Source organism: Vipera ursinii (genome assembly GCF_947247035.1).
Source record: "Vipera ursinii genome assembly, chromosome: 1".
Taxonomy (NCBI): Eukaryota; Metazoa; Chordata; class Lepidosauria; order Squamata; family Viperidae; genus Vipera; species Vipera ursinii.
In genome coordinates, this window is record NC_139512.1 from 348,843,811 (window position 1) to 348,861,789 (window position 17,979).

General features: G+C 43.1%; 1 protein-coding gene across 1 annotated transcript in view; it reads right to left on the bottom strand.

Annotated features, from left to right (window-relative positions):
* The window catches only part of KSR1 (kinase suppressor of ras 1), a 180,099-nt gene that overhangs the window by 20,626 nt on the left and 141,494 nt on the right, over positions 1 to 17,979 (bottom strand). The window contains exons 6-14 of the mRNA XM_083350342.1: positions 16,251 to 16,311; positions 13,370 to 13,453; positions 11,748 to 11,809; positions 10,420 to 10,526; positions 8,878 to 9,046; positions 4,417 to 4,458; positions 2,281 to 2,335; positions 1,168 to 1,219; positions 370 to 752 (exon numbers count right to left, since the gene is read on the bottom strand). Coding sequence (XP_083206468.1) covers positions 370 to 752; positions 1,168 to 1,219; positions 2,281 to 2,335; positions 4,417 to 4,458; positions 8,878 to 9,046; positions 10,420 to 10,526; positions 11,748 to 11,809; positions 13,370 to 13,453; positions 16,251 to 16,311 — 1,015 coding nt within the window. The remainder of the gene's footprint in view (positions 1 to 369; positions 753 to 1,167; positions 1,220 to 2,280; positions 2,336 to 4,416; positions 4,459 to 8,877; positions 9,047 to 10,419; positions 10,527 to 11,747; positions 11,810 to 13,369; positions 13,454 to 16,250; positions 16,312 to 17,979) is intronic.

Below are 17,979 nucleotides of genomic sequence, written 5' to 3' on the forward strand. Positions count from 1 at the left end.
TGCTAAATAAAGTGATTGTTAAGTGAGTTACATCTGATTTCGCTATCTTTTTTTGCCATGGTGCAACTGCAAATCACTGTAATTGTTAAGTGAATCACGCAGTCATTAAGAAAATCTGGTTTACCCCATCGAGTCTGCTTGTCAGAGGTAGGCTGGGGAGGACATGAATTCATTCATTCATTCATTCTCTATAGCCACCCATGAGTTAATGACTCAGATGGCTCATAACTCAGAAAATATATTACAATTAAAATCCTATCCTTTGGTGCTCTTGTTGGGTTACATTTTCTAATTGTTTCTGGCATGATGACGAGATGGTGGCCATACAAATTGAAAAGGCCTGAGATTGACCAAGATGATGATCCTTACCTGGTAATGATTGCTAGATGCGGGGGGTTCATGCAAGCACCCATAAAAAGCACCACATTCTCGTGCCTGGTTTGCCGGTAGTTCATCACTTCTTTCTTGAAGAGTTTCAGGTGATCCTGGTTGTTCCCGTCTATCTGCAGCAAACGGATGGCTACCTCGCCATGCCACCTCCCCCGGTACACCTTGCCCCACCGTCCTTGGCCAATAGGGTCACCCAGTTCAATCTGCTCAAAGGGAATGTCCCATTCCTGCAAATAGACGCTGGTTTGGCTAGCCTTGCGTGAGATCATCCCCCGCCATCGTGATCGCCGGGTTGGCAGGTCGTCAATCTCATCTTCATCGTCCTCAGCTTCCAACTTGTTTTGTTCTTGGTCATCCACATGCTTGGGAAGAAAGGGGGAACAATTGCAGTGATGATGAACACACCAGGCTTGGAATCCCACCACATTTTCCCCAAATGGAACCAACTGTGCAACCGAATCTACTTGGGCTATTCTTTATCCCAGGGTTCCTCAATCTTTTAAGATATGTGGACTTCAACTCCCAGAATTCCTCAGGTTGAAAAACACTGCTCTTCCCTAGGTCATTCCCTATGCCTCTTACGTTCAGCTTCCATGGTTACCTACATATTCACCAAACGAGCTATAATCAACAAAGTAGATTAATTGTAGCTCAGGCTGAAAGGAAGGGTCCTTGGTGCTCACTGAGCTTGGTTGTTTTCTTGCAGACATTTCATTACCCAAACTAGGTAACATCATCAGTGCTAGTAGGGAGGACTGCTAGCAAGTGGGAATTTACCTCTGTGTCCCGTTCTTCAACTCCATCAGTCTCTAAGGACACCTCAGCATTGCTGGAGAGAAGAAGAAGAACAAGACAGAATGCATGAACTGATCGAGCAAGATCATCATTATTCTTTGAATGTCCGTGCTGTCAACTCCATTCAGACTCATGTTGCGGAAGAATTCATTTTAAATATTGTATCAAGATAATGCTGCAGCAGATGAGTTACAGGAGGAAGGAAACTCAGAACTGAGAAGACAATTCAGTAGAGTGGTTCCAGTGCTGGTAAGGTTGATACGTGTGCTATGTATTTGTACACTTTTGAGAGCTTTATTTATGCAGGATGTATAACACAACCTTGCTACAATAGGTATAGGTATTTTTTTACTCTTGAAGGCCATTTTTCTCTCCTCTTTTTTCTACCTGCCCTCTCAGCAAGTGTTACTAGGAAGATCCAATCATTCTGGTCAGAACGTATTGCATGCAGAAAGTTGGTGTTTTTTTCCCCCTAATTAGGACAGGGGTCTTCAAAGTTGGCCCTTTTATGACTTGTGGACTTCAACTCCCAGAATTCCTCAGCCAGGCACGCTGGCTGAGGAATTCTGGGAGTTGAAGTCCACAAGTCATAAAAGGGCCAACTTTGAAGACCCCTGAATTAGGCTATAGTAAACACAGGACTTTGGATTAAATGGGGTTCCTCCACTATAAGCCATGAAACCCTCTTTTCACAGGGTACATTTCCTATCCGAGCAAGATAAATTAAGTACAGGGTTAAAGATATCTCATTAAAAAGATTTTGAGTAAGGTTGTCCCAGTACAGCTGGCTGTAGCATCTGGCAAATCAGGTACCCAGATCAAATATTTAGAACTGAAAAAAGAATGTTGTTATATTTGCTGCTGACCACTAGGAGGCACCATACAACTGATTTTGTCCTTGTACTGGAATTTGTAAGAGCCTTCATATATTATATTTACAGTCCTCAACCTATTACTGTAATTGAGCCTGGCAATTACATTCATAAATCACTTTTTTCAGTGCTGTTGTAATTTTGAATGGTGGCTAAACGGCTGGTTGTAAATCAAATACTACACGTACAGGAAAATACAGGAGACAAATAAAAAGAGGCTTACTTAGTACTTTCCGTAGTTTCAGGAGGCTGCGTTATTTGTGGAGTAGCAGGAATTTCTAAAAGAAAGAATATATGGGGAAAAATGGGCTGACGTTCACAATTCTCAAGTTCTCACTCTTTTTAGTAATTCAATAGTATACATCAAAGAAATATTTAGCTGTAGAGAACTAAAAAGTCAAAATGTATAACCCACAAAGCCACCGGATAAAGCTTGCTTGAGGATGGACTAGGTTTAGTTGGGGGGAATCACACAAGCTCTATGAGCTCCTATCTAGAAGCAATGAAATATTTAATAAAGGAAAGTATTTGTAACTCAGGGTTGAGATGAGGAGTCCTTGTGTGAGCCTGGTTGTTTTCAGACCAACAATCAAGAAGTAAACAATACCAGGCCACTAGAACAGGGATCTTCAAAATTGGCCCTTTTATGACTTGTGGACTTCAACTCCCAGAATTCCTCAGCCAGTATGCCTGGCTGAGGAATTCTGGGAGTTGAAGTCCACAAGTCATAAAAAGGCCAGGTTTGAAGACCCCTGCACTAGAATATAAACCGAGAGCAAATCCCATTCCTTTCTAGTACCGATGATGTTACCCAGTTGAGTAATGAGATGTCTGCAAGAAAACAACCAAGCTCAGAGAGTACCGAGGGCCCCCTCAATGATGGATTTATTGGTTTGTTTTCACATGCAGGAATCTTCCAAAACGGGGTTTCCTCTACTGCAGACATGTCAAACACAAGGCCCGCGAAATGGTTTCATGCAGCCCGCGAAGCCATCCTGGAAACAGTGAGGGAACGGACCCACTGCTTTGGCCCTGGCCCAGAGACTCTCCTCCTGCCAGAGACCCCCAGATCTGTCCCACTCCTGCCCAGGCCCCCATAGGCACCCTTGAGGCGAACGATGTAGAGTGCCATACGCACTCTAGCCACGCCCACCCAGTAGGCCACGCCCACCTTGGCCATACCCACCCAGCCCCTTGAGGGCAACCGCAATGCTGATGCGGCCCTCAATGAAATTGAGTTTGACACCCCTGCTCTACTGCATTAAAACTATGACTTTCAATCTGAAAAACCATCAATCTTGATGAGTGGCATTCACTGGAAGAGAGGGGAAGGGTCAAAAAAGGCAATATGGCGGTGTAATGGTGTTGCAAACCCTGTCTGTTCAAACCCTGGTGTTGCAAACCCTGTCTGTGTGGGGCTTGCATTATGACACCACATCTGCCCTCTTCTCTTTCTGACACCATCCTATGGATACAACAGATATTAGCATAGCACTACTTTTATGCACATTGTCTACGTGCCATTAAAACTCTCGTCTCTCTCATCTTTAATCGGGAGAAACAGCACAACAATTTTTGAACCAAGGTACCCCCAAACAGGTTAACTTACAGAACGGGTCTAAAATGTGGGACCCCTGACTCCCCTGGAGTTGAAATTTGGCGAATTTTATAAAACACTTCATGGCACTGAAATGACCACCAAACAGTTTATGACATAATACAAAATGTCATAAAACATTTCTTGTGCTAATGTTCGTGCTATACCAGGGGTAGGCAAACTTGGCTCTTTTATGACTCGTGGACTTCAACTCCCAGAATTCCTGAGCCAGCATGGCTCAGCGTGGAAACCTCTCCCTTCCTCCTCAGCCTGGCTGGCTCAGGAATTCTGGGAGTTGAAGTCCACAAAAGAGCCAAGGTTGCCTACCCTTGTGCTATACAGTCCAAAATAGGCTATTTCCAAGGCAGCTGCATCTCTGAATGTATCCCAACCTTTCCAGCGAAGTCAGCACATCAGAAGCTCTGTCACTGCTGGAAAGACAGTGGTATGGAAATATCTCTCAAAGGATAACCCAGCACCTCACAAGTTCTCAAGTTGCTCATAACAAGGAGAGGGAAATTTATTGAATTGATTTGTGCAGAGGAAGGTCAAAGATCATACTTTATCATGTTGCAATAACCACACAGCTATAAAACTTTCGACATAGAATAAGAGGAATTGGAAGAAATGATGTCTCAAGAAAAACGCAACATGCAGAAGAGAAGTCCGTCCCTCTCTCTTGCTCTCTGTGCTTACATAAAAAGACCTTTGTAGGAGAACAAAGTGATGTCTGAGCAGCTACCTGTGAGAAGATGGACTTACCTGGAAAGATAAACTGTTGTCTATGCTGAATGTAGTGAGCGGCTGTTTATTTTGGTTTAGGCAGAAAAGGAGAAGAAAAGGAAAAAGGAAAAAAAACAAAATAAAAGGTCACGGCAGTTAGCACATGAGGCGATTAGTGTGTGTGTGTGTGTGTGTGTGTGTGTGTGTGTGTGTGTGTGTGTAGTAAATTAATCCCAGTTCAAGAGTTAGTAAACTACAAACAAGCAACCGGTGAGAGTGCTTTTGAGTGGAGGCAGTTAGAGAAGCATGCAGACAGTTGGAAAATGCTTGAGGCAGAAAAATAATAGTTTATAGTTTATTATAGTTTATAGTTTATTAAATTTTTATACCGCCCTTCTCCCGAAGGACTCAGGGCGGTGAACAGGGCATATAATAAAAATACAGAAATACAAAAGTTAAGAGAAAATTAAATTATTGCCCAAATAAAACAGTAAAAATATACAAATATTAAAACCCTAAGTTAACTCCCCATCAGGCCAGGCCAGCTTGTTCAAATAAATGGGTCTTTAGGCCGCGCCGGAAGGAGCGGAGATCCGGGCTCGCAACTTGGGAATCCTCCTAGATTCACGGCTTACCTTAGAAGACCACATAGTAGCCGTGACTAGGGGGGCTTTCACTCAGGTTCGCCTGGTGCGTCAGTTGCGGCCCTATCTGGACCGGGATGCCCTGTGTACGGTCACTCATGCACTCGTGACCTCTCGTCTTGACTATTGCAATGCTCTCTACATGGGGCTTCCCTTGAAGACCACTCGGAGGCTCCAACTGGTACAGAATGCGGCCGCGAGACTTGTCTTGGGAGTTTCCCGGTACTCCCATGTTACACCTTTGCTCCGCGAGCTGCATTGGCTACCAGTTGTCTTCCGGGTGAGGTTCAAGGTCTTGGTGATGGTTTTTAAGTCCTTACATGGCATGGGTCCGGAATACCTCGGGGACCACCTGCTGCCGGCGTCGACTCCCCTCCACCCTGTGCGTTCCCACAGAGAGGGCCTCCTCAGGGTGCCTCCGGTCAGGGAATGCCGGCTGGTGGCCCCCAGGGGGAGGGCCTTCTCTGTGGGCTATCTCTAGTGGAGAAAAAGACTTGGGTTGTATTGCCCCAATTCTCAAAAAACAAAACAACACGAGTTCCTTTCCCCACCTTTTCTGCTACCCACGGGGAGTCCTTGACTTACAACCATTCATTTAGTGACCATTCGGACTTACAACAGCACCGAAAAAAAGGGATTTACGACCGTTTTTCACACTTACGACTGTTGCAGCATCCCCACGGTTACATGATCAAAATTTGGGTGCTTGACAAATGGCCTGGATATAATGACAGTTGCGCTGTCCTGGGGTCATGTGACCTTTGTGACCTTCGACAAGCAAAGTCAACGGGGAAAGCCAGATTTGCTTAACAACGGCCCGATTCACTTAACAAATACAGTGATTCACTTAACAACTATGGCCAAAAAGATCATAAAATGGGGCGCAACTTTAACAGCTGTCGTGCTTAACAACAGAAATATTGGGCTCCATCGTGGTCGTAAGTCAAGGTCTAACTGTACTGCCAGCAATAACCCCTGACATTTCTTAAGCTTCTTAACCGAAGGGACATGTCAACCATCATTATCTTGAATGTGCACTTTTAATCAAGATACTTATGGTGAGATGGATTTTTTAAGTGTAATATAGGTAGAGCCATGAGTTTTTTTTCCTAAAGATAAAAGATGCAAACAGACTTAGAGTTATAATTGAGACTGAAATTTCTGTTGCTAAGTGAAGTGATTTTTAAGTAATCAAGGAGAGAAGCAGTCTAGAACTAAGGAGAAACTTCCTGACAGTTAGAACAATTAACCAGTGGAACAACTTTGCCTCCAGAAGCGGTGAATGCTCCAACAGTGGAAGTTTTTAAGAAGAGACTGGACAACCGTTTGTCTGAAATGGTATAGGGTTTCCTGCCTGAGCAGGGGGTTGGACTAGATGACCTCCAAGGTCCCTTCCAACTCTGTTATTATTATTAAGTGAGTCACACCCAATTCTACAACCTTTTTCCCATGATTGTTAAACAAATCACCACAGTCATTTGGGGAAGCATGTAGTTATTAAGCAAATCCGGCTTCCCGCTTTTACTTTGCTTGTCAGAAGTTGGGAAGGTAGCAAACGGTGGTCACAGGAGCTCAGGATTTTGCAAAAATGCCATTTGCCAAGGGGCTAAATTTGATCACATGACTTCAGGAACACCGGAACAAGGATCCTAAGTCACTTTTTTCAGTACTGTCGTAACTTCCAATGGCCAGTAAACTAATGGTTATAAGTTAAGGATTACCTACAGTACTTGATATAGGTAGTCTTCAAATTACAATAGGAATAGCACCTAGACTTATATACCGCTTCACAGTACTTTACAGCCCTCTTCAAGGAGTCTACAGAGTCAGCTTATTGCCCCCAACAATCTGGGTCCTCATTTTACCGACTTTGGAAGGATGGAAGGCTGAGTCAACCTTGAGCCAGTGAGAATCGAACTGCGGAACTGCTGGCAGCTGGCAGTCAGCAGAAGTAGCCTGCAATACTGCTTTCTCTCCACTGCGCCACCACGGCTCTACAACAGTTCATTTAGTGACCAAAGTTACAACAAGGAGTCTACAGAGTCAGCTTATTGCCCCCAACAATCTGGATCCTCATTTTACCGACTTTGGAAGGATGGAAGGCTGAGTCAACCTTGAGCCAGTGAGAATCGAACTGCCGAACTGCTGGCAGCTGGCAGTCAGCAGAAGTAGCCTGCAATACTGCTTTCTCTCCACTGCGCCACCACGGCTCTACAACAGTTCATTTAGTGACCAAAGTTACAACAGCACTGAAAAAAAGTGACTTATGATCATTTTTCACACTTACGACCATTGCAGTATCCCCGGGGCCACGTGGTCAAAATTCAGATTCTTGGCAACTGACTGATATTTATGACGGTTGCAATGTCCCAGGATCATGTGATTTACCTTTTGTGACTTTCTGACAAGCAAAGTCAATGGGGAAGTCAGACTGACTTAACAAGCGGGTTCCTAACAAATGCAGTGATTCATTTAACAACTGTGGCAAGAAAGGTCGTAAAATGGAGCAAAACTCATTTAACTGTCTTTTTTCAGTACCAATGCTTAGCTCAGTACTGTCTTGCTTAGCAGGAAAACTTTTGGGGCTGAGTTTTGGTCATAGTTTGTAACGTTTGGTTTTTCCAGAAATGGAAAAACATCAGTGTATTTTACAAGGACACAAATTCCCAGATAACATATGGGAAAAGAAATGTATTACAGCAGAAGGTCTTATGAACAGATACCTGCCAAGAATATAAGAACACTGTTCTATTCCACAAAAGTTACAGCCAACTTTGCTGAGCAGACTTGACATTTGAGTGGTCTGCTGGAGACTCACCACAAAAATGCCAGCAGGAAAAAAAAAAGGGTTTGTGGCAGGATTTTTAATTGCATACATCAAGTAGCATAACACTTAAGTTTTTTGTTTTTGTTTTGGGCACTCTTGGAACAAGCTAAAGGCGGATCATTGCCATCATCAAAATTGCAAGATGGGCAGCATATAACTTTAATAAATAATAAATGTGGGTTGGGCAGCTTTATTGTTTACATCTGAACGTCACCCAGAGAACTCTTGTTAGCGGGTGACTGATAAAATAAATGTAAAGCAACGTTTCGACGAAATCCCATCCTTCATCATCAGGCTGGTGGCTTCAGCTTCCTTCTTCTATATATATATATATATATATATTAAGACAAACAGGTTGCATCTTTACTGAATTTTTATTTTTATCTCTTCTTGGGCTGGGCAGACTACACAAAAGGCAATTCACCACTAATAATAATAATAATAATAAGTTGGAAGGTATCTTGGAGGTCATCTAGTCCAACCCCCTGCTCAGGCAGGAAACCCTATACCATTTCAGACAAACGGTTGTCCAGTCTCTTCTTAAAAACTTCCAGTGTTGGAGCATTCACCGCTTCTGGAGGCAGGTTGTTCCACTGGTTAATTGTTCTAACTATCAGGAAGTTTCTCCTTAGTTCTAAGTTGCTTCTCTCCTTGACTAGTTTCCATCCGTTGCTTCTTGTCCTGCCTTCAGGCGCTTTGGAGAATAGCTTGACTCCCTCTTCTTTGGGGCAGCCCCTGAGATACTGGAACTCTGCTATCATGTCACCCCTCGTCCTTCTCTTCATTAAACTAGACATACCCAATTCCAGCAACCGTTCCTTATATGTTTTAGCCCCCAATCCCCTAATCATCTTTGTTCCTCTTCTCTGTACTCTTTTCTAGAGTCTCAACATCTTTTTTACACCGTGGTGACCAAAACTGGATGCAGTATTCCAGGTGTGGCCTTACCAAGGCATTGTAAAGTGGTATTAACACTTCACGTGATCTTTGGCAAACCTGGGCTTTTTGCTCTTCTGAAAACAAACTCACCTGGGAAGTTGAACCGGCTGTCCCGCTGGCCCATGGGAGATGGGTTTGGGGGCGGCGTTGCGCTGGGGGGGTTGGAAGACGGGAAGGGGGCTGGAGAAGACGGTGTGGAAGAAGTGGTAGAAGACGGGTTGCTACTGGAGTCGAGGTGATTGATTGCTGTCGGATGATCCTGTCAGAGATCAAAGCAACACAGAATTCTTGGATATCAGAAACTTCTGAGGAGATGAGACAAAGCTCTCTTCTTGGCTTCCCTTCCTTTGACAGAAAGCTTTGTTTTAAAACTCCGAGATCAAGCCATAACTGGCTATGTCTGGCCAACCCTTTAAGCCAGGATGGGCAACTCACAAGATACTTAAACCCTAATAATAATAATAATAATAATAATAATAATAATAATAATAATAATAATAATAATGATGATGATGATGATGATGATGATGATGATGATGTTGGAAGGGACCTTGGAGGTCATCTAGTCCAACCCCCTGCTCAGGCAGGAAACCTTATACCATTTCAGGCAAATGGCTGTCCAGTCTCTTCTTAAAAACCTCCAGTGTTGGAGCATTTTAAATCCTAAGATGACTAACTCAATAGATCAGGGGTCCCCAACCCCCAGGCCATGGACCAGTACCAGTCCATGGCCTGTTAGGAACTGGGTTGCAGAGTAAACTGCACGAGAGGAATCTGGGTTGTGCATTCCTCCTCCCCCCCACCACACACACACATCCCGGTCTGTGGAAAAACTGTCTACCACAAAACCTGGTGCCAAAAAAGGTTGGGGACCCTCAGTATAGATTACAATGCTGCTAAAATCTGGCAGCTTGATACAGGTAATCCTCAACTTACAACCATTTGTTTAGTGACCGTCTGAAATTACAACGGCACTGACGAAAGGGACTTTGCTCCACACACTTGCAACTGGCACAGCTGCAGTCACATGTTCAAAATTTGGGCGCTTGGCAACTGGCATGTACTTACAATGGTTACAGCATCTTGGAATCGTGTGATTGCCATCCGCAACCTTCCTAGCCAGCTTCTGACAAGCAAACTCAAGGAGGGAAGCTGGATTCACTTAACGACTGCTTGATTCACTTAACAATGGCAGTGATTTCCTACCAACCTTGGCAAAAATGTTGTAAAATTTTTAACTGGGGTTTTTAATTCTAGGGATGATTTAATCTTTTTTAATTTGTTTTTAACTTTTGTATTGGTTGTTTTAAATGCCCTGTAAACCGCCCTGAGTCCTTCGGGAAAGGGCGGTATATAAATTTAATAAATAAATAAATAAATAAATAAATAAATAAATAAATAAATAAATAAATAAATAAATAAATACATACTGAGTGTGACTCACTTAACTACCTTGCTTAGCAACAGGAGTTCTGGTTCCAACTGTGGTCATAAGACAAGGACTACCTGGGCTAGCTTTCAGTAGCACAGGTTTTACTAAAATGTGTCTGCTAAACACTGTGCGGTGGATTATAACTTTGTCCTCACCCCACATGGCTCTGTGCATGTTCTTTGTAAAACTCAATACTGTACCTTTTTAGCTTGGGCTTTGGGGAGGGTCCCAAACTGTGGTTCTAAAGGCCGGTCCACCGGATTATTGATATCGGAAGGGACACTCTCTGTTCTCCTTAACCGTGGTACTATTGAAGCAGAGAGAAGAGAAAGTCAGCATTTTACTTAGCCTTCTTAAAACTACAACAGCAACATGGAATTCAGAATAACAGAGTTTGGAAGGGATCTTCCAGGATCTTCTTAGTACCGCTTTATAAAGCCCTAGTAAGACCACACCTGGAATACTGCATCCAATTTTGGTCAACATATCACAAAAAAAAGATGTTGAGAGTTTGGTAAAAATTCAGAGAAGAGCAACTAAGATGACCAAAGGCCTGCAGACTAAAACATACGAAGAACGGCTGCAGGACTTGGGTTTGGCTAGTCTAAAGAAAAGAAGAAATAGGGGAGACATGATAGCAGTATTCCAGTATCTGAGGGGCTGCCACAAAGAAGAGGGGGGTCACGTTCACCAGAGCACCAGAGGGAAGGGCGAGAAACAATGGTTGGAAACCGATCAAAGAGAGAAGCAACCTGGAATTAAGGAGAAACTTCCTGACAGTGAGGACAATCAACCAGTGGAATAGCTTGCCTCAAGAAATCATGGGCGCTCCATCACTGGAAGTTTTTAAAAAGAGGCTAGACAGTCACTTAACTGAGGTTCTTATGCTTGAGCAGGGGGCTGTACTAGAAGATTTCCAAGGTCCCTTCCAATTCAATTCAATTCAATTCTACTCTACTCTATTCTACTCTACTCTACTCTACTCTACTCTACTCTACTCTACTCCAACCCTCTGCTCAAGCAGGAGATCCTATACCCTTCTAGAACTATGGCTGTCCAGTCTCTTCAGTGTCACCTCCAGGGATGCAGCACCTACAACCTCTGAAGGCAAACTATCACACTGGTTAATTGTTCTCCCTGTTAGGAAGTTTCTCCTTAATTCCAGGCTGCTTCTCTCTGTTTCCATCCATTGCTTCTTGTCCTGCCTTCTGGTGCTTTTAGAAAATAGATCGACACCCACCCACCCGCCTCTTCTTTGTGGCAGCCCCTCAAATACTGGAACACTGCCATCATGTCACCCCTAGCCCCTTCTTTTCACTAGACTTGACAAACTCCATTCCTGCAACCGTTCTTCATATGTTTCAGCCTCCAGCCCCCTAATCCTCTTTGTTGCTCTTTTCTGCACTCTTTCCAGAGTCTCTACATCTTTTTTATAATATGGTGAGCAAAACTGGATATAACTGAACATAAACAGCAAGTAATCCGGTAAGAGGAAGAAAAATTGACAAAGAATAAAAAAAGCACTTACTGGGTAAGAAAGATATTCTACAAGGTGGGGCTTCTTTGGTGCATTTGTTATGACATTTTAATCTGCAAAAGGGAAAAGATAGATTAGGGACAAACTAAGCTAAATGGTGGACAGAGAAAATGCTCCCACTGTTTTTCTCAGGAGAATGCAGGAGGCACGGGGTCAGTGTGTGAAGCTGGGATTGGAAAGACCAAATTCAGCCACAGAACTTGGCTAGGAAGCTTTGTGGGTGTCCAGCTCAATCTCCTGAAGCTGTCTTAGATTGAAATTCCCGTTAACCCCAACTAGCATTGATCAAAGCTCATCCAATGACTTCTGTCATTAAATGGAAATAAGAATGCTTGTTTTTGTGAACCTAAGCCAGCATCCTAACCATTACATTATGTTGGGGTTTTTTTTTGTTGTTTTTTTTTTTTGGAAGCCATGGAAAATATAAGCATCATAATCTAACAGTGCTTTTCAATCTCAGCCAGCCTCCTGGTGACTGGGGAATTCTGCGTGTTGAAATCCACACACCTGTACGGTAAAGATGCTGAGGTTGAGACACCCTGATCTAACTTCCTAAAGTTCTACTTTTAAAAGAGTTCTACTTCAACAGTTCTGATTTACCTTCTTAACCTCATTAGCAGTCTTTCCAGTAACTCATTCAAGTCAGTTTCCCAAAAAAAGGATCAATCCTGTAAAGGGCAACTCAACTCATATGCATCAGCTAAACCAGGGGTAGGCAACCTTGGCTCTTTTATGACTCGTAGACTTCAACTCCCATACGTGTGTGTGTGTCTGTGTGTGTGTGTGTGTGTCTGTGTGTGACAATAATGACTTTTTTTTACTTCTTGTAGAGTGCAACTGCATCATCTCCGCCTTTAGAAATCAACCATCCTAAAATCCCATTTTGCAATGTCTCTTTTTCTTCCCTTGAATGCTCGGGGAAAGTTACACAGAGTACTTTCAGCAGCTCTTGCTTCTAATTGTTATTCTCACCCAGTGATCTCCCCCCCCCCTTTGACCATTTTAAGTTGCTCCACACAGGCATTTGCCAAAGCAGAGACTTTTATTTGAACTGATTAATCACCACAGTCATTCAGTGATTCATTCACTTTTGACTCTCTTCTGGCAGAAAGGCAAAATCTTATAATTACAGGCCCCAGTCCTTTGCTTTTTACTATTCAGGGCATTGTCGGTCAAAAAAAAAAAAAGCTTTCATTTTTTCATTCTCTTCCCAGGCTCTCTCATTTAGCAAAATATAAACTTTTGACTAAAGAAGAAACATTGGTTTGGGATTCTCCCCCAAACTCCCATTGATTTGTACACAACGAGTGAGTGATCTTTAGGAACCTGGCTGCCTTATATTTTTCTCTCTACGATCTCTGCTTACTCAGCAGGTAGGCGTCATTTCGTCACTCGCTGGGCAATCAGCAGCTTTTACACAGCAACTCTTATAATCAGCAGCTATTCAAGGGATGGCTGCGTCTGCTCTAGAGCTGAGTGAGCAGTCTTCAGAATATGCAGCTTCTGTAGTCATTCTCCTCTCTTTCTGTTGCTGGCGTTCTCGTTTTGCTTGCGGTATTTTTATAGATTATAATTTTCCATTGCAAGGGGGAATGCCCTTATCACCTGCTTACCTGCAGTGTTTGCATTTTACTCCAAACATCATGCTTTTCTGACACACTTGGCACACCTGAGAGAGCCAGGATTTTGTAGAAAACCTGAAGGAGAGGAAACAGAACACAGCTGTAAAAGGTGGCGCTGAATTAAACAAAACAATATTATTGGTGAAAGATACACAGGCCAACGACGAGGCCGCATATCAAAATACGGGTAAGTCCTCGACTTACAACAGCTCATTTAGTAACCGTTCAAAATGACATCCCTGGGAAAGTGACTTATGACTGACTTTTTTTTCCACACTTATGATCGTTGCAGCATCCCCAGGGTCACATGATCAAAATTTGGACACTTGGCAACTGGCTCTTATTTATGACGGTTGCAGTGTCATGGGGTCAGCTTTTGCGGCTTTCTGACAAGCAAAGTCAATGGGGAAGCCAGATTCACTTAACAGCCGTGTTACTAACTTAACAACTGCAGTGATTCACTTAATAATTGTGGCAGGAAAGGTCATAAAATGGGGCAAACTTCACTTAACTATCTTGTTTAGCCACAGAAACTTTGGGCTCAGTTGTGATCGTAAGTTGAGGACTATCTGCTAAGCTTGTAAGCCGCCCTGAGTCTTCGGAGAAGGGCGGGATATAAATGGAATTAAAATTAAAAAAATAATAAAAATAAATAAATAAATCTGTATTATGTGGCTAAATTCTCTGGGGAATGTTTTGGCTTTATTCCTTCCCTACAGAAGACCTAATATTTTAGAGCAGTCTTGTAAATCCAGAAAATAAAAATACTAGTAGAAAGTGGAGCTCCATGGATGTTATAGAATCAAAGTCAAATCTATCATGTCAGATATATTAGACCGTTCACTGATCAAGAACCAATTTTTTAAAAAAAATTCCATTTATATCCCGCCCTTCTCCGAAGACTCAGGGCGGCTTACAAGCTTAGCAGTAGCCTTCATTCTATGTATATGCCTGCTTATTAGGGCTTTCACACACACCCCAAGCGGCATTATTACAAAGTCAGCTTATTGCCCCCAACAATCTGGGTCCTCATTTTACCTACCTGGGAAGGATGGAAGGCTGAGTCAACCTTGAGCCTGGTGGGATGCGAACCTGCACTAATTGCAGGCAGCTGGTGTTACTTAAGGAGGCATTAGCCCACTGCTCCACCAAGGCTCCAAATGCTGTACAGTAGTTAGGTTTTGGCCTGTACCTTGTATCTGATGTAACCATCTGTGCATGCAAACTGAACAAGTCACCAGGAGCCTATGTAATGCTGCAAGGATTTCTAGGATGCTTCTTCGTATTCTTATACCGGGTACTTTCAGGAAGGACTTTTAATGTCAAACTAACCAATCAAAGCTGTCATTTCCTTCCCTCTTTCCTTAAAAGGAAAACAATAGATGATGAAGGAAGAGAAGAGTCAAAACAGAGGACAACCGTATCTGAAACCATCGCAAAACACCCGAAAACTCCTAATAAGCAGTCTTTAGATGGGAGTTTGTCTCAGCATAACCTGCCTTATTTCAGATTCTTATAGACCAGTGTTTCTCAATTGTGGCAGCTTGAAAATATGTGGACTTCTAACTCCCTGACTGGGGAATTCTGGGAGTTGAAGTCCACACATCTATAACCACGGTTGAGAAACACTGTTATAGAAGCCTGCCAAGTTTTCTCCACTATTGTTTTTGGGTTGTTGCTGGAGAGAGAGAGGCTTAACAAAAGCATCCATTAAACAAGGGAAGAGTAATGTGAAGTTCCTAATCATGGATAGTATGAGGAGTCCCCTATCAGAAAGCAACCCCCAGATAAATGCCCTTAAATCCACAATGCAAAAAAACAAAAAAAAAACCAGAGCAGACTCCTTTGCAACTATTTCAAAGTCCCTGAATCTGAGTACTTAATTTTGGTAGAAAGCATCCAAAGCTTTGCTTAGAACAAGAGCAGGCAACCTGTTGACCAGGTCGTACTTCGGACTACAGATAGTCCTTGACTTACAACCATTCATTTAGTGACCATTTGAAATTACGGTGGTACTGAAAAAAAGGGACTTACAACCAGTACTTGCACTTTTGACCACTGAGGCATTCTCACAGTCACTTGGTCAAAACTTGGGCGCTTGGCAACTGGCATGTACTGCAGTGTGCCGGGGGGGGGGGGAAGAGGGGGACATGTAATTGCCATTTGCCACCTTCCCCGCCAGCTTCCGACAAGCAAAATCAATGGGGAAAGCTGGGTTTGTTTAACGACTGCCTGCTTCACTTTACTGCAGGGGTCTTCAAACGTGGCCCTTTTGTGACTTGTGGACTTCAACTCCCAGCGTGCCTGGCTGAGGAATTCTGGGAGTTGAAGTCCACAAGTCATGAAAGGGCCACGTTTGAAGACCCCCTGCTTTACTGCAATAATTCACTTAACAAACCATGACCAAAAAAAGTCATAAAATTGGGCCCAACTCACTTAACAACCACTTTGCTTAGCAATGGAAATTCTGGTCCCCATTGTCCTTGCAAGTTGAGGGCTACCTGCGTAACTCTCACAATTCCAGACTATTTCTCATAACAGCTTGGGCTGATGAGTTTTGCAATACAGCATATACCTGGATTAATTAACCCCTCTTCCTTCCCAATTCCGCCCCCCCCCAATAGCCAAATGCACAAGAAAAGTTGTATAAGCAAAAAATGCCATCAGTCTCTTAAGATGATGGTGCTTGTACAGGTAGGTTTTCTTAGGCGGTTCTGGTTACTTCAAACGTTTCTCCTCCCAGCATATTATGCAACTGAGCTGGGAAATTATTCCAGCCCCACCCAGGTCAGTCAAGGACTTGCAGGTGGTCCAAATCACCATGTGACAGAAGCTGACTGGACCTGCATGTTCAACCTTCTGAGATACTTACCTGTGTGTTACAGACAGACCGATATCTCTTCGTACTGTTTGGGGTGATCCCTGGGGGAAATCTAGGAAAAAGAAGATTTTAAACAGTCGACATATTAATTGACGTCAATGTCTTTTGTCAAATGGCCTGAAAGTCGGGAGGGCCATTGAGGTAGAAGCAAATGCGGCAACTTTTCACAACTCGCCAGAATTTCTGATACAAGTCATCCTCAATTTACAACCATTCGCTTAGAGACCATTGGACGTTACAGTGTCCCTGAAAAAAAGTGATTGCAACCAATCTTCAAATGCGTGACCATCGCAGCATCCCATGGTCACCTTTATCGAAATTCAGGAGCTGGGCAATCAGCATGGATTTATGATGGTCACAAAATCTCAGGGTCACCTGATTGCCATGTGTGACTTTCCCTGCCGACTTCTGACAAGCGAAGGCAATGAGGGAAGCCAGATTTGTTTAATGACCAGGTGGTTCATGTCAAGGTATTGGTTTAACAGCTTATGTGATGTAAGGTGTAGGATGTAATGTAATGATGGGAATGACTCAGCAAGGTCTGTGTCTCTTTAAGAGCCTTTGTATAAAGCAGGGGTCTTCAAACTTGGCCCTTTCATGACTTGTGGGTTTCGACTCCCAGAATTCCTCAGCCAGGCACGCTGGCTGAAAAATTCTGGGAATCTAAGGCCACAAGTCATAAAAGGGCCAAGTTTGAAGACCCTCTGGTATAAAGGGAAGGCTCTGCTGATGTGTTCTCTCTCTTTTCCGTTTCCTGCTGTAATTGTGGTTTGTAGGATCCTGCTGTATTACATGTGTATGTATATTGTCACTGGTGTACGATATTGTAGATAGTGTAAGATAAACCAGCGTTTAATACAAACCACTGTTTACTGTGTTTACTCCTGGATTATCTCAGCGCAATAACAATTGCAATGATTTGCTTAACAACTGTAGGGAAAAAGGTTGTAAAATCAGGTGTGTGGGGGGTGTCATTTAACCGCCTTGTTTAGCAATGGAAATCCTGGTCCCACTTGTGGTCGTAAGTCGAGGACCACCTGTATACTGTATGTCAATTAACTTTCTACCCAGGAAGTAAAAGTTGGCCAGAAGGGGATGGGGACAGAACCCTTTGAGGGACAGGGAACTGGAGGTTTTAAGTTAGGAAGTGGGTGCCTTAAGCTTTGCAAGGTTTATAACACCATTTTGTGTTGGGACAAATCCTGGGAATTGAAGGCTATCCATCTTAATTAAACTTTACAAAATTGAGGGAAACTCTAAAAAGTTTCTAGCAGATTTTTTTCCCCTTCACAACTCTAGGTGGCACCAAATTCTCATTTCTCAACCTCTTCTGGTACTGTATGTCTATTTCTCAATAGAATTTTCTTTTTTTAAAAAAATACTTTTTTCCCCCCAACAGTGGTGGAGGGGATTGCCAGCCCAGTCAGTTGCTGGAAATCTGAGAGTAGCTAGCTCATTTTCCATAAATCCATCAGATTGTTTCAAATAACAAGTGCTTCCACAAGCAGAAGCAACAGGTCACCTTAGATTAAAATAAAATGAAAGAATAACAATTTTGAAAGGGACCTTGTTTCTAATCCAACCGACTGCTCCAGGATATTATGTACCATTTCAGACAAATGGCTGTCCAGTCTCTTTTTGAAATTCCAATAATAGAGCACCCACAACTTCTGGAGGCAAGCCGTTCCATGGCTCACTGTTCTTACTGTCAAGAAATTTC